The sequence below is a fragment of the Paralichthys olivaceus genome, chromosome 6 (genome assembly GCF_024713975.1).
Source record: "Paralichthys olivaceus isolate ysfri-2021 chromosome 6, ASM2471397v2, whole genome shotgun sequence".
In the NCBI taxonomy this organism is placed as follows: Eukaryota; Metazoa; Chordata; class Actinopteri; order Pleuronectiformes; family Paralichthyidae; genus Paralichthys; species Paralichthys olivaceus.
The window spans coordinates 1,409,457-1,426,037 of NC_091098.1; the positions used below are offsets into that span (position 1 = coordinate 1,409,457).

At 40.7% G+C, this 16,581-nt stretch overlaps 1 protein-coding gene across 1 annotated transcript; it reads right to left on the reverse strand.

The window, feature by feature from the left end:
* Window positions 1–60: 60 nt before the first annotated feature.
* Window positions 61–13,626, reverse strand: LOC109630904 (zinc finger protein PLAGL2-like). The gene is made up of 2 exons (XM_020089406.2): window positions 13,488–13,626; window positions 61–6,651 (listed from the first exon to the last, which is right to left on the reverse strand). Exon 2 carries the CDS (start codon window positions 6,221–6,223, stop codon window positions 4,931–4,933), a length of 1,293 nt encoding a protein of 430 aa, XP_019944965.1. The 5' UTR covers window positions 6,224–6,651; window positions 13,488–13,626; the 3' UTR covers window positions 61–4,930.
* Window positions 13,627–16,581: the final 2,955 nt, after the last annotated feature.

Consider the following 16,581-nt stretch of genomic DNA (forward strand, 5'->3'; position numbering starts at 1 on the left):
CTAATGTCAATGGTTGACCACCTTCCAACTTATCAACATAATGTAATTAAAACACAGAGACACAGTGGAAATCTATTTATTTTGTATTACTTTATATTCAGATAATTAAAAAATGACAACTCCTTTTCGCTGTAATCTAGTCTATTAAGTGATAATACAAACACCTAAAGTAAAACTTGTCAAAGTTAAAATTAAAGTAACCTGCATTCTGGTGATTTTCAGAGCCAACCTAAAAGCAGGCAACATGATGGAAGTGAATGATGGTTTAGTGAAATGAAACCCGGCGCTATGTTCTCTCCACTTTCAGCTGGAATGCTTGACCTTGTGCTTGGTGTAACTGTACAAACACACTCTCCCATCTTCAAACATGTCATCAGCTACACAGCAACAGCACAAATGAACCAATCCAATAATGTAACATTTTAATGACTAAAGGTCCAAGTCAAATATATGTCCTGTGTGATCTACTACAAAAGGGGAGCTATCCAAGCTGATCTTGTCTGTGCCACTGACAGCCAGAGGATGCAGCATTTGTGATTACCTGCTAAGGTCCCCACCAGGTGAGAGGGAGGTTGAAGGTTGTTTTAGCAAGTGCTTCATTAACTGTTCAGTCTATAAAATGCAGGACAATAAGTACAAATGTCCCCAAATCATTTCCTGAGCCCACCCTGATGTGTTCAAACTGCCCCCTTTGTCTGATTGATAAGTAAACAAAACAAAGGGTTTCAAGCACTTATGCAGCAAACACTGGAGAAGCAGTAAACAGACAGTTTTCCACATTGTTTTTGAGAAAATGTATCACTAAGTGATAAGAGGATACTGCTTACAGGTGAAGTGCTATGAGTTGGTATCCACAAGTCCAAATTGTTGTGTGTACATCCCAACATGCAGCTTTGGAATGCCGTTAGACTGAGGCCCCTATTCTTTAACATGGTAAACATTCCAGACAGAAGAGGCAGAGACACAGCTTAATAACACAAAAAATATAATGTGATGTGACACAATGTGGCACTAGTTGAGCTAAACATTCTGATGTGAGCTACCCTCAGTAAAAACTATTGAGCTATCAAGTACATGTGCTTGTTTTGACAAATATTACTATACAGTCATTTTCTCTGCAGTTAGATGGACAGTCACCTGTCTCTTCTCTGAGGTAGTACATAAGTAGAAATAGCATTAAAGGCAAGTACAGAGAACTATGTTTGACTCTGGAACACACTCAGATTTAAGTGTGTCCGGTCCTTCAAAGTTGATTTTTGAACATATCCCCCTTCATCTTCACCAGTGGTAAACACTGCCTAACTGTTACAGGTTAAAACTATTTCTAATGATTTTGTAGAAAGATATATGAAAAGGTAGAGGTAGAAAGTTTGACTGAATTATAATGTCAATGTCTGCCACTAGATTAAGAGTTTAGATTCATAAAATCTAACTATATAGTTTCGATCTAATGGCACAAAAGCCAAAAATAACTACAAGCAAATACAAATAACAGAAACCAACAGTTCTGCATGTTTGAGGTACAGATCAAATGAATTCTTTTAAAAATGTTGTAAGTGCTTAAACCCAATCAAGAGATTAGACACTCTTTTAGAGGCACAACAGTAGCATTTTAAGACATTGGTGCAACAATGAGGCTTGTTACAATTGTAGAGGTCCTTCAATATACAGTTTGTGGAATTAAGGCAGAGGATATAGAGCATCATCCCATTATTTCTCTCCCAAAATATCTTCTTTCGGCTATCACATCAATCACTCGTAATGTCCGGCTGGGGGGCTCCTACATCTCCACTACACCATATTTTATGGGTGGAGCATCCATTGGAAAGCTGCTGTTTCCAATGTTACCATGTTACAGTGGGACTGTGTTAAAAGGAGACCAGCTGCTCCCTAACTGATGTTTCTCTGGCTTTCCTAACCCATAACAGCAAAGATGAGGCCAGGAAGATAATCGTTCAGTCCTTAGTACATCAGAACAATCCAATAAACCAATCTTGGGTGTTTGGTGACATCAGAATAGCTAAGAAAACAAGTGCTCTGGAAGACCTTTGTAGAATATATGCAGCTCTCTGTAATAAAGTCAGAAATTCAAACCACGCCAGTCAAAATTACAACCTATTTAGATTGAGTGGTACACTTTGAAAAGAACAAAACAGGGAGAACATTGACACAATGCCCTTCCAATTACCCCAGCTTATGTCCTGTCACTAGGGTTGCCTCCTTCCACTGTGGGAATGTGGGATAGGGATGATCACTGGCTCAGACACACTGATACACATATAGCGCTTTTACCTTTCTTATAATGATACAGGGCTGAGCTCTTATATTATATTTGAGAAATGGTTTGCTTTGACTTTTGCATCTGTACCGCATGCAATAGGAACTGGTAAAAGTGTGTCAAACAGATGCAGACACAAACACTCATACACATGTACCTCTATCTTTGTGAGGACAGTTTTGACATTATATATGCCCTAACCCTAACCTAAAACTGATTATAACCTGAACCTTAAAACCAACTCTTAACCGCCAAACAGCCATTTCAATTTGTGAGGACAAAATGTCCACTTACACATGGATCAAGAGATCCAGCAGTATTAGAGCTGTGGCTTCTGCTACACAGGTGATTATTCTGACATATATTAAATCTGCTGTAAAGATGAAAATATTTTTCTACTTTAGCTCAAGAGATGTCTAACTGAAGCCATAATTACTTATTCCCAGGTTGCACGAGATCAAATATGCATGGCAGATGCTTGTGTGTTCCTTTAATACTCGTCTCTGATGTTTACATGTATCTTCTTAGTGTCTTTGGTCTGGAACATGGATACATCATTTTTTATTACTTTGCACTAGCTTGACATTCTTGACTCACTTTTTTCTCACCCTACAAAGTTTCTACTAATGCCTACTGCCAAGAACAATAGTAATTTAAACATATAACATATTGTATGAGTGTGGGCTGTATGAGATGAAATTCGTAGGAAAATTATTTATTAATTAAAAAGGGAAAGGCAGCAACCCTGAGACCAGTGACATAGTTGGCACAGTGTGTCAATAACTCAACATATTTAGAGCGGTCTGACGTTTAAGGATCTTTTCAGCTACATTATTTCTCTGAGGCCCCACATGAGCAGAGAGGAACTAGAGAAGCAGAGGGCATCACAGGAGGAACAAAATAGATGAGGATTTAAGCCACAGCAATTACAAAGCTGGCAGAGATTTCAAACTGGTTAACCCACTGGTTTCCTGCTGAAGTCTGTCAAAGTCTCAAAACCAGGGCTATTCAAAATTAGTCAGTTAATACAGTGTATTGGGTTCAGGAGCATTTACTCTAGGTAAAACGTCTGCATGAATGGTACCTATAATGGTGTCAAATGCTCAGTCTAAAACAGTCAGAACTTTAAAAGGTTTTAAAACAAATCTAGACAGCAGTGGAGCAGCAGCTCTCTGTCTTAAGTGACAGCTTTGACCTATAATTTGCACTGTTGAAAATGAAGGCTAAGTGCATTTCAATCTAGTGATGCTACATCATATAGCAAAAATGATAGGGTATCTATGTCACATTAGAGTTTTTGTTACTATGCTGCTGTGACCTCAGATAGGCCTGTCACGATAATCACTGATTAATATCTAAACAAATGTGACTGTCAGTTTGTGTGAGCAACAGAGCAAGGAGACAAACATGCATGCACAAATTCCTAGAGGAAACGCTAGAATACTAATCAAAACAATACAAAGGATCTATATCATAATCCTCCCATCCAGTTTAGCAAGATGGTAACATATACCCTGTGCCAAATGTTTAATGTTAATTCAAGAGCAATTTTTGTTTGACCATTTTATTTATTATTTTGGTTTTTTTTAATCTGTTTTATTTATTAAGGGTATTTTAATATAGGGTCTTTAATTCTAAATTCAGATGTCAGACTGAAGTTTCTTAAGTAAAAGTTCACTTCTCTTTGAAAGGGTGTACTTGCATTATTATGCAATTATATTATCATTCAGCAGTGGTATAAAGGGTCTCAAAATAATGACAATAATATCAATTACTGCAAAGATTTCTGAGACAATATATCATCCAACAAGGTTTATCGTGACAGGCCTAACCTCAGATAACTCCATCTTATAACACCCCTCAGGGCTTCAAATGTGTAATACAGCTGTAAGAGCTGCTCTGTTACATTTCTTAAATATAGAATATCACAATGTGAGACGAAGCACACTCCTGCCTTACAGTTACTGATAACTGCCACCGTAGTGACTGCATTCACAGACACATGGCCTCATTCTAAATTAAATATTAAACTTATGCCACTTGAAATAATGGTTGATCTGCTGATGCACTTAGATGATTGGTGTAATGATGTAATTATTCGCTGGGAAGTTGTTTTTGCATATCTTATAATCATATGCAAACATTGCTCCGGAATATCCTTTAAATGAGAACTTCTATCACAATTTTTTGTCTCCACATAAGGCTATCTATACCCAATCTAAAACACTTTGAAATCTAAAGTTAGCTTCAATAAGATGGGACATTTTCTTAACATTAACTGGGTAAAATATTTAATATTTTTATGATAATCTAAAACTGAATGATTCAGCACTGTGCAGCACCTGTAACAAGTGTGTGAAGTGCCGATGGTTGGTAATACCGTAGGTCTGACCAAGAGAGGTTCTCCGTTTTGGTTGTAGTGAGACCATCACATTTCTTCAAACGTTCAAGCTTCCTTTTAAATAATGAGGTAATACTGACGAGGTGATTTGTTGTGTTCAACAAAAAAAACTACAAATATAAGCATCATAAGCACTGACAGATGAAAGTTACACATTTGTTTAACAAAAAAATATGCTGATCTCATGTTTTACCCTTTTCATGAATAATCCATAAGCACAACAAAGGCAACATTTGTGGGGACAGAGCTGCTTACTGCTGAAAGGCCTGGTAGTAGTGAGGTAGGGAGCTTGAAGTGCTCATAGTAGGACTACTGTATGCCTGAGGTAGTTGGCTGTGGTTGTGGGCTCCAGGGCCCTGGGGTACGTGAGCCTGGGGAGCCTGGAAGAAGGAGAAAGGCCCTGGGGCCTGTGAGGACAGCCCAGTAGAAGAGGATGGAGAGGAAGTGGTTGTGGTGGCAGGTGGATAGCTCATCACTAAACCTCCCATCCCCATGTGAGGGTTGTAGGGCGGCAGGCTGAAAGGCAAGAAACCCAGCAGGGGCCCGAGGTCCATGTTGGTGGTACAGGACAACTCGGCTGAAGACACAGCAGGACTCCGGCACAGCAGGTGGGGGTCGCCACCAGAAGCCACCCCTTCACCCAGCACCTCCCTCTGGGGTGAGGCAGAAATAGAGGTAGAGGAGTTGACTGCACTCAAGTGTGGTGGTGGGGCACTCTGCAGGTCCAGCAGGAAACTGTCCACGTCGGCACGAGGATATGAGGTAGATCCATGCTGGTACCTGGCCATGTTGCTGTAGGGCTGCTGCTGTGGAGCTGCAGGGGGCTGCAGGTGATGGAGGTGGGAGTGTGAAGACTGGGGGGGGATGGGGCGTCCCACACCCATGCTTGAGGATAAGGAACCCTGCATGAGGCCATGAGGGTGGCCCATCCCGGGGACAGGATTGGTCATAGAATAGGAGTTGTACATGTCCCTGGGGAAAGTCTCCATGGGCTCCTTGGAGATGGAGCCCATCTCAGAGGTAACAGGGCTGGGCTCCTTCAATGGACACTGGGTGGCAGGGGTGGGTGTAGCCACAGGAGTACTTGGGGTACATGATGGCATCAACCCTGACTCCTGTGCATGGCTCTTCTTCAAGTGGCGGGTCAGGTGGTCTCTGCGGCCAAAGCGCTGTTCACAACGTGGGCAGAGGAAATCACGGCGCCCAGTGTGCACCACAGCATGACGTCGTACATCTTTACGAGTATAAAACCGACGGTCACATCGCTCACATGAGTACTTCCTCTCTCTTACTGGCACAGCAGCATTAGTGTTACTCTCTGAGGATGGAGGCCTGTCTGTATGGCCGCCCAGGTGCTCGGGGAGGGACGGTGCCCCCTCTGGACAGGGAAGGCCTGTTGCAGCACTGTGGGCTGCCACCAGGTGGCGTCTATAACCCAGCTGCGTGTTGTACTGCTTCCCACACTCCTGGCAGTGAAAGAGCTGCCTGCTGGCTAGGTGGCTTTCCTGCAGATGGCTCTTCAGATGGTCCTGCTGGTGGAACATGGTCTAGGAACAGTACTGGCTCTGCTGCTGCACAGGGACTCTTGCCATGAGCCTGAACGGACACAGACAAGACTCATGAGGATTCTCCACACAGCTGACCATCAGCCTGCCAACCTCTGGTTGCTTTGTTAACTTGGAGTGTTAGAGTTAATGCTAAGTGCTGTTTGTTGACTGTTTGATGGTTTCTTGCGGCAATGACTAGTGGTCTGTCCTGCCCTGCTGAGGAAAGCCTGTGTCCAGCACTTGGTTTCTGTGACAGCAGCTGCCATAGCAACCCCAAAAGGGCTGCGGTGATGAGGAGCTTTGGTAGCTCTGACTGGATTGTTGTTTCCTGAGTAGAGCTGTTGTGTTGGCCCAGTCTGTTTTAGTATTCAGCAGCCTTGAACACAGCAGCTGAATCACAGAGGTCGCGCAACATCTCTGCAGACCTGCAAACCAGAAAACAGGGTCACTTTTTGCAGATGAAAACCTATTGGGTATTATAGAAGCATTAAAAGTGTATTTAATGCCTTTACCTCTACAAGTACATATAACATGGGCAATATAATTGGTTTTCTGTGAATCTTATTTTTTGTATTTCAATGGCTGCAAAATCATCTCCTGCAAGCGAGTGAGAATGCAATATAATATACACTGCTCAAAAACATTAAGACAACACTTTGTCACAGTATAACAGTGTCAGGTAAACTTCAGGGATGTCCATTTGGGAAGCACAAGTGATTGTGAATCAATTTTTCCTGCTTCGGTGCAAATGAAAGTGAACACAGGTGTGATGGAATAGCAAAATCAAGACAACCCTAAAAAGAGAATGGTTTTATATGTGGTGGCCACAGACAGCTGCTCTCTCTTTATCCTTCCTGACTGATTCTTCTCTAGTTTAATGTTTTGCTAGTGTCCTTGTCACTACTGGTAGCATGAGGTGGTATCGGCAGCCCAATCAGGTTGAACAGGTAGTCCAGCTCCTCCAGGATAGCACATCGATACATGCAGTTGCAAGGTTTGCCGTGTCTCTCAGCACAGTCTGCATGATGAGACTGGCTGTTACAAAGAGAGCTGAACAGGGCCGTAAATGGGCATCATCCCAGTAGCAGGACCAGTATCTGCTCCTCTGTAAAAGGAGGAACAGTAGGAGCTCTGCCAGAGCCCAACAAAATGACCTCCAGCAGGCTACTGGTGTGCTTGTTTCTGGCCAAACTGTCCGAAACGGAATCTGTGAAGGTGGCATGAGGGCCTAAGGTCCTCTAGTGGAGTCTGTGCTCACTCTGCTGAACTCATATTTGTGGTCATAGATAAATGGGGGGTTTTCTGCAACAATGACGTCAAAACACAGCGTTGCGCCATAATCTGCCAGAAGAATTTTTCTCCTGTTTACAGGTGTGTTTGTTTCCGTTAATCTTCACACAAAGACAATCATATGAATTTACATCATGATGTCTGATCATGAACTTTAACCCGGATGTGCGTGTCACGTCTCATCTCGTGTTGTGTGTGGCAGGTGACCTTTTATTCAATGTGTTAAAGTGTGTGTGTCTCAAACTCTAGAGAGAATCAAACAAAGTAAACTTCAAGCACTGTTCAGGTCATAATAAGTTCTGATTAGTGTTGGTGTTTATTGTCAACATGTATAGTGAGCGCAGCTGAGCGATGGTAATACAGCATGGAAGGCTACAAGGATACCGGCCTTATAATTTGCGTCTGGCCTGATCCCGAAGCGGTGGCTGCAATTATTTTGCAATGGGGGACTACTTAAGTTTCCTGGCATTTAGTCTGGTATAAAGCCTGACTTTTATTGGAGGAAATACAGTCATTACCTAATATTGCAGCTCTGCTGCAGACGTGCTACAGAAATGCTGCCTATGATAGACTCATTACAAGATAAACGCGGTATAATTATCATTTAATATCGATGACTTTGTTTTGATAATCGTTGGTAGCCATGAAAATAATCTAAATTCAATTAATCGCGCAGCCTTAGATGAGCGCAGGTTCACTCTGAGATGTGAAAGAGTCTGGAGGCACTGTGGTTAATGTTATGCTGCCTGCAATATCAATGTCAGTGATGGTCTGGGGAGGCATATCCTTGGAGGGTCGCACAGACCCCCATGTCATAGCCAATAATACACTGACTGCTGTTATCCTCAGAGCGATTTAAGACCTTTCTCTTGTGCAGTGGGCCCTGGGTTCCTCCTGGCGAAGGACAATGCCTGGCCTCATGTGGCCAGAGTGTGTGGGCACTGTGATTTCAAGATTTTGCTTTGATTTTTGGTGAGGTTTTGACTCAAGCCCTCAATGGGTTGATGATACTGACTGTTACGTCATTTTGTTCCAAACAAATTCAATAATGTACATCAGTAAAGAATTTTAACTTAAATAATCCCTTCATCAAGATCATGTGATGTGTTCCCTCAATTTTTTTGAGCAGTGTCTAATAAGTGCCAGTTCCTAGGGTTCTCAAGGAGGGAGACTATCATATAAGCAAAATAAAATTACAAAGTTGCTGAAACAATCACCGACAGACAATATGTTTGTCTGTCGGTGATTGGAAGGCCAACGTGCTCGGCAAGTTGGCCTTCCGGACAGCATTTATCGCTCTAACATCGTTTTAAAAGGATATCAATCGATTGCATCGATACTAGGAAATAACGCATTGGATTTAAGCACATCAGACTTTATATGGATGTGTTTTTTTAGCACGTTTAATGATAAAGGGGTTAAACGTTACTCGATTCAGTCTGCCCGTCTGTGACGTCATCGCCACGCGCCAGCAGCAGCGCAAATATCAAAACCTAGCATGATGGCGGATGGCAGAGGAGAAGCCGGCGAGCGAGAAATTATCAAGCCACCATTGCGGTCCAGTGTGTGGAAACACTTTGGCTTTTGCATAGACGGAGATGTTCTAAATAAGTTGCTCGCTGTTTGTAGGATATGTAAAGGTCAAGTAAAGTATTTTTATTGAAAATGTATTGAATATTTTAAATGAGAGCAGAAAAGGTTAATTTCCTGTTAATTCAACCTAAAGTGTTGGTTGCACTTTATTCAAATAAAATGTGAATGCATTTGCCATTAATTGTTGTTTACTTGTTTGTTTATATCCATAAAAAAATTGAAATTTGGTTCCAAGTAAGAACAGAATCTGAAATGCCAAGTACCGGTTATTCGTAGAAGAAATCCGTACCGAATTTTGGTTCTGCTTATTGGTTCCTAAATGTGTTAAATGTTTATTTTTGCAAACAAAGGCTACATATCTGTTCTACTATCACTGTTCCTATCTTTCAGGACCTGTCTAAGTGACTACGGCCTATCCATTTGTTTAGATGCGACCTAGCATGCATGGCTCACCTCTGAGAGCCTCATTACTCTTTAAAAAAGACAACGACGACAAGGCAAACTACAATGCATGTGGGAAGCTAATTAGCTGCAAGTCAGGTTGCACACCAAGCATTTGAGGCAGCGCGGGGTCAATCTGAAAGACTGTTAAGCATTTAATGTCCTTGCGTCTCCGAACCTGCGTGTGTCATCTTCAGCTAGTACTAGTAGCACCACGCTAGCACCTCCAGTAGAGCTAGGTAGAGCAAGCCGCGACAGCAGCAACACACCATTCTAGCTGGCATTCATGGGAAAGCTGACCGAATACAAAGCTGACGAGTGCCACAGAGTGGTTACAGCATTTGTAGCGGAAGGGCCCTTCTCAGTTGTCGAATCTCCGTAATTGAAGAAAAAAACAGACTTTGTTTCAGACTTTAGTTCCAGGCAGCTAGGTGTTAGTTCTAACATTTTGCCCCTATTGCTGCTTGGATGGACTTCTGCTTTCCAAGAATGTGACTTTTATGATTAATGTCAGTAGGTTTCCTATCAATAAGAAAGTTGAGAATTGATTTAACATTAGTTTACAGGGACAATAAGTATTTTCAAGGCAAAAAGTTTCAACATCACTTTTATCTCAGTTATTACTAATTTACTAGGGATGGGGCCGATCCGATCCAGTATCGGTATCGGGTTCCGATACCAACGTAATTCACGGATCGAAAAGCTCCGATCCAAGCTGCGGAAATTTCCGATCCAAGCTGCGGAAATTTCCGATCCGTGAATTATGTCTGTGCTTTAACGTTGTCTGCTGAAATTACTCCACAAGTGATTCCTGCCGGCTGCTCTAGCTGGCTGCAAACTGCGGAACGAACTTCCTGAACGGAGGCGCGTCTCAATGAGACACACAGATGAGACACACAGATGAGACACGCCTCCATTCAGGAAGTCCGTTCCGCAGTTTGCCGCCAGGTAGCTCGCAGGTTAGCACTAAGCAGCAGTGGGGCTAGCGAACTTTTCCACACAACATGTCCGCTGTGTGGAAATATTTCACTGTCGAAACGCCACAAAGCAAGACAGCAACGTGCAATGTGTGTAAAGCTATTGTTCCGAGAGGCGGAACCTCCGTCGCGACGTACAACACCACCAACCAAATCAAACATTTGAAAAAACACCACATTAAAGAGCACCAGGAATTTTTAGCTAGGGGGCAGAAAGAGGAAAAGAGCCGCCAGGAATCACTTCTGGAGTCATTCCAAAAGCAAGGTAAACTTCCAGCAGACAACGTGAAAGCTAAAGGGATTACTGAGAAGTTGCTCAACTTCATCGATGACCAACCGTTATCGGTGGTGGAAAACGAGGGGTTTCAGGTTAATCCAGGTCACTTTCAATGCCAAACCTCCTACTATACTTGAATTGTGCTGTTCAGATGCACACTGTTTTATTGATAGTGTTTGTGTAAGATGTTTACACTTACAGACACTCACTTTATTTAAAATATTTGACTTTTGAATGTTTACACTTATTTTATATAAAATATGACATTTGAATGTCATTTTGAATGTTTACACTTTTATTTACTTTAAAATATTTGACATTTGAATGTTTACACTTTTTGCACTTTTTGTTGTGTTGCTGCATAGTAGATGACAGGTATTATTTGTTGTTTTTAATGTACATTTTGGTGTATATTGCACTAGTAGTTAAACCCTGTCTTAGAATATAATAAATACTGACAATTTGAAACCCTAACAGTTGCATATTTGTTTTCAGGATGGAATTTTTCCTGTTTTCTGACCTCATACTTACCTCAAGTTGCCTTTTGGGACATACATGCATACGTACATATACTTGCCTGTAGAGAGGAGTTTATTATAGCCTCATTTAGAATCAACAATAATGATAATAATATTAAAGCAAACAGAGCTCTGGTATCGGAATAGTATCGGTATCGGCAGATATCCAAATTCAGGTATCGGGATCGGATCGGAAGTGAAAAAATGTGGATCGGTGCATCCCTATAATTTACACAGTTGGGTTAAAACATTGAGGATGTCTGATAAAGCTCCAAGATGAGTTGTGTTGGTTTTCTTTTGTAATGTTGCATGTCTACCACAAGGCGTTACAACTGCTGCCCCGGTGTAACATGAAGCAAAGCTACTGTGCAACGGTACATTCCAATAAAGATATTTTTGACGACGAAGAACCTGTCAATGATCTGAATATCTTTAATTTATCATGTGGGGCAGCAGGACTCCATCTGATTTTCCAAATATATTGACATGCAGAGCGTGAATGCATGACACATGGAACACCATTTAATGTAGTTTTTTCCATCTTTTGCGATAGGTATATTGAACACATTGATATTGCGATGATGATAGATTTTCAATATACCATGCAGCCCTGGTTTCTGATTTGTGCAACGCACTCATACAAAATGTGACTCAAGAGTAGGGATGTCATGATATCAAATTTTGGTGCCACGATTATTGTCAGATAGTAAAGAAGGAAAAAGACACGCAACAACAATGTTAATGACGCCGTTTCTTGTCATATTTTGAATGCCGGGGATTACAGACACTTGGATGACATCACAGGAGCAGTATTGGAGGCATTTTCTGTTTTTTCTGTTTGAAAACATGGGCCCCAGTTACTTCAATTGAATTTGGCTGCAATGTATAGTGCGTTTATTGGGGGACTATGATTGAGATTTGTTGAAAATACAAAATAATTCACTTATTCAAGAGTTTAACTACATTTAATGTACCTGGTCCTTTTTGGTGTTTTAAAATGAATGATACACTTTAAAGGTACAGTGTGTAGAATTCTGTGACATTTAGTGTTGAAGTTGAATGTTGCAGCTGAACACCCCTCACCTCACCCTCTCCTTACAAACATGAAAATGAACCTGTGGTAACCTTCAGTTGTCATAAAAACTCAAAAGGTGTTTAGTTTGTCCAGTCTGGACTCAATGTAAATATAAAGTATTTAAATATAATGGGCCTTTTCTGGGGTAAAGAAAACTACAATTCATACAATTTAGATGAAAAGAACTAGTGACAACATCATGAGAATTATTCTACATTAAGTTTCTGCCAATAAATCCCTTTCACCTAAATCTTACACACTGGACCTTTAAAACAAACATTTTAATAAACGTATTTAATCAAACTGCAAAATACAACCAAAGCTAATACCAGCTCAAAGTACATGTACATTGAGTATATAGACGTGCCAGGAGCTGAGCAGCAGAGGACCATGCTTCACAATAAGAACGTTTATATGGACAGATGTTGACAGTACCCTCAGTTTACTAAAGTAATGTGCATGAGTCTCTTCTTATATTGTTGATTAACTAAATTTACCCAGGTTGACACACATTGGTTGTTCAACAGTAGGCAGACAAAAGGTTACTGGAATGACTCCATGTCTACTGTGACTGAACAGGGGGGTGAGGGAGCAGCTAGCGCCATCTTGTGGAGCTGCCTTAAAGCTTTACGCCTCACACTTATTCTGCTAACACTTTCCATTAAAAGTAAACCAGCTTGGAAAATTCTTATTATTAAATTAAGGAAAGAAGCGGGGGAAACTTGTAGCATAGCTAACATGAGCTCGACTGAAGTCCCGAAGTGTAAAGTGGTGGACTGGGTTAGTACCAGACCGGAGCTAAACTTCACAGCTAGTTCGCCTGGGTCCACAAAACTCGGCAGGAGATGAAACTGGGTTAAGTGTTTACTTGTTTTGTTTTGTTACACTGGTTTTCCATCGAGCAAACCCTTCGACTGGTATTAGTATGACTGAGGGTGACCTCGAGCCAGCATGCGGGTTAAAAAACAAAAGATGAGCGGTTCACAAAGTTGTATTGGAGTTTGTCTTTCGGGAGCTAAGTCCTCTACATTTCACCGAGCGGGGTCATACTGCATCCCGGCTCAACACACACGGACAGAGGGCTACCTACCGATCGTGCCTCGGTCCGGCTCTTCATCCAGCCTCCATTTCGCCTCGCTTTCGACATTTTGGAGCAAGTTTTAAATATATTTATTAGAGACCGGGCCTGGACTGCTGGGCGCCGCGCTAGAAACCATGCATTCTGGGAGAATGACGTCACACTCCGGGCTCAGAGGAACTCTAGCAGCAGCAGAGCTCTCAGGACTGGTCCATGTGGAAGTGATCTGCTGTAGGAAGAGGGAGTAAAACAATATGTAAAATTATGCAGAGGCTAGATAAAGCTCATAACTAATACAATCAAGAATAGTTTGACTTCTCCTACTGTGATTAATAACACTTAACAGGCATTAAAGTTGTAGCTCTTAAAACTACAACAATGATTTTCTATCTCATGGGCAATATTTATACTCAATCTTTAGGTGTGTGTGCAATACTTTCTGAATTGTTACATTCCAATGTATATTCTCAACTTCCCATGTGCAATAATCACTGTGAATTTCCAGTATCTTTGTATCGTGTTTACATTTTTTGTATGTACATTTTTATTCTTATTCTTATTTTAATTCTATTTTATATTTTTCTATATTTTAATGCCCTTCTGCTGCTGTAATGTAGAAATTTCCCCAGTGTGGGAGGAATAAAGTCTATCTTATCTTATCCTGGAAACTGTGAGCAGCAGGAAATGAAGCTGTAATTTTGTATCATATAAAAGGTGATTCGGCACAAGACTTTAAGTATTATTAATAATAATAATAAGTATTTCATTTATCCAAATAATTCTCATTTTATCACTTATGTGCTGTTGTTTTTTAAGGGAAAAACTTGAAGGATTTTCCTGAGCAACATGAATTTGGTTTAAGCAGGTAGATTTCAAAAACATACAGTTCTAGATTTTCAACAAACTCTTTATGAAGGGTTCCTGGTTATGTATGATTGTATGTATGTATAGATAGATAGATAGATAGATAGATAGATAGATAGATAGATAGATAGATAGATAGATAGATAGATAGATAGATAGATAGGGCAGGGCCTTGCAGGGCACTACAGAAAAAATACAAATAATTTCCAAGGCAGAATAATATCAGAAAATATCTCAGCAACACTCATAATGTATCACTTTATATCTTGTCTGAGCTTAACTGTCGAAATACGGAGCTATCTGAAGAAACACAGATGGAGGAACGGGGAAGATGCGCACCGGGATCGAGCGGTGAGAGCGATCACTCTGATGCTATTTCTGAAGACTAAAAAGAGTACAGAGCACTCACTCTGATGCCGTTTTCATGCTAACAGAGAACAGAGCACTTACTTTTTTAAACTTCTTAACACACGTTTTAACTAACTTATTAGCTTAACTTTAACACAGTCAGTAGTCAGCACAGATAGATAGATACCTTACTGATCCAGAGGGACCTTGAGTTTAATAACCTTTTGGTTTTCTAAAGCGCCCAATTGAACAGGTTTTAAGAGTGTAGGTGAGCATTGTTAGTAAAAAGTGCTGAATCTCTTCAATAGAACAAAGTGTGGGAGGGAAGTGCAGACATAACACAGTTAAGGTGCCAAGAATAATTGATAGTGCACTTGCTTGAACCAATAGAAATATACCTGCCAAGTCTCAAGTAGATCAGATGACTACTTGTCTTGAAAATCGACAGACAAAGCGTTCTTGATTTGCAAGTAGGATGTGGAGTACCCCAGCAATTTCCTATTGGGAATGTTTTGAAATAAACTGTTATTATTGATATTAATATTATTATTTGTCATTGTGAAATAATGTTTGGAATGGGAGGCCACAGAAGTTCACTCTCAGGTTTATGCCAAATTCTGAGCCTATCATCTGTAGCCTCAGTAGAAACTGAATGGAACCTGACATGCTTTTATGCTGTTGCAAATCATGTGCCTCAGGAGATCAGTAATTTCAGAAATGCCCAAACCAGCTCATCTGACACCAGCAATTAGGTTACCACCATAGCCACTGAGATCCCATTTTATATGAGCATTGACACAGGCCCCTGATCTGTAGATTCTATACTTTGCACTGCTGCAATATGATTGGCTGTTTGGATTGCTGCATAAATAAGCAGATGCAAGTGTGTTCCTAGTAAAGTGCTGAGTGTGCGTGATAAGCAACAACAATAAGAGGAAATTGAAAAAAATTTGCGTAGTGAAATATAAAATACATGCATATACATTTACACAAACACACATGTTGGTAGATTAGAATGGAATGAAGAGTGGATTTTCAGGAGTGATTTGAAAGAAGCTCTATTATAGAGTTCCCCCGGCAGGTTATTTCACATTAGTCCGTATTGGTCTTAAAACTGGTGCGAGAAGATAACCAGCAGAGGGCTTCAGACTGTTTGCAGGTCGATATGTGAAGAGTAATGCAGTGGTATAACCTGAGCCGAAGTGTTTAAAAGGGGTCCTAAACTCAGTTTTACAAGTATCAAGCCAATGTCATGGCTCCCAGATGTGGACCAATGTGTTCTTCCTTAGCTTCCAGGCATGAGAAATGTATTTCTGTTAATTGGTACTGCTATCATTGCTGCAGTTATTATTGAGAATGTACATATCCATGGATTATTGTTATTATTAATATTGTTATTATTACCATAACTTGTCAAACTGTGCTTAAATAGAACAGTATCAACAGCTGTTCTTGCTTTCTTTCTCCCTCCTTTCTCATCTCTCCCCAATTTTTTCCTCTCACCTCTAGCTGAGGGTTCCCATATAATATTATATTTTCAAAAGACAAATCATTTTTCCTGCTTTTTATATATTTCCAAATGTCTAAACTTTTGTTTAATTTAAGGGATATTCACCAACTTGTCGTATTCTAATCTTTGATAACCTAACCTGATGAAGACCATAATAATAATAATATTAATAATAATAATGGCTTTATATATTATTTATATAGCCCCTTTCACTGGACCCAAGGATGCTTTAAATATGTCTGTGAGTGGAAAGGATTATACTGAAGCACCTACACCCATTGGTGAGCACTGAGCTGGACCCCCTACAGTTTGTGTATCGACCAGACATTTGTGTGGATGACGCGGTCATCTACCTCCTGCACAGATCCCCTTGAGCACCTGGAG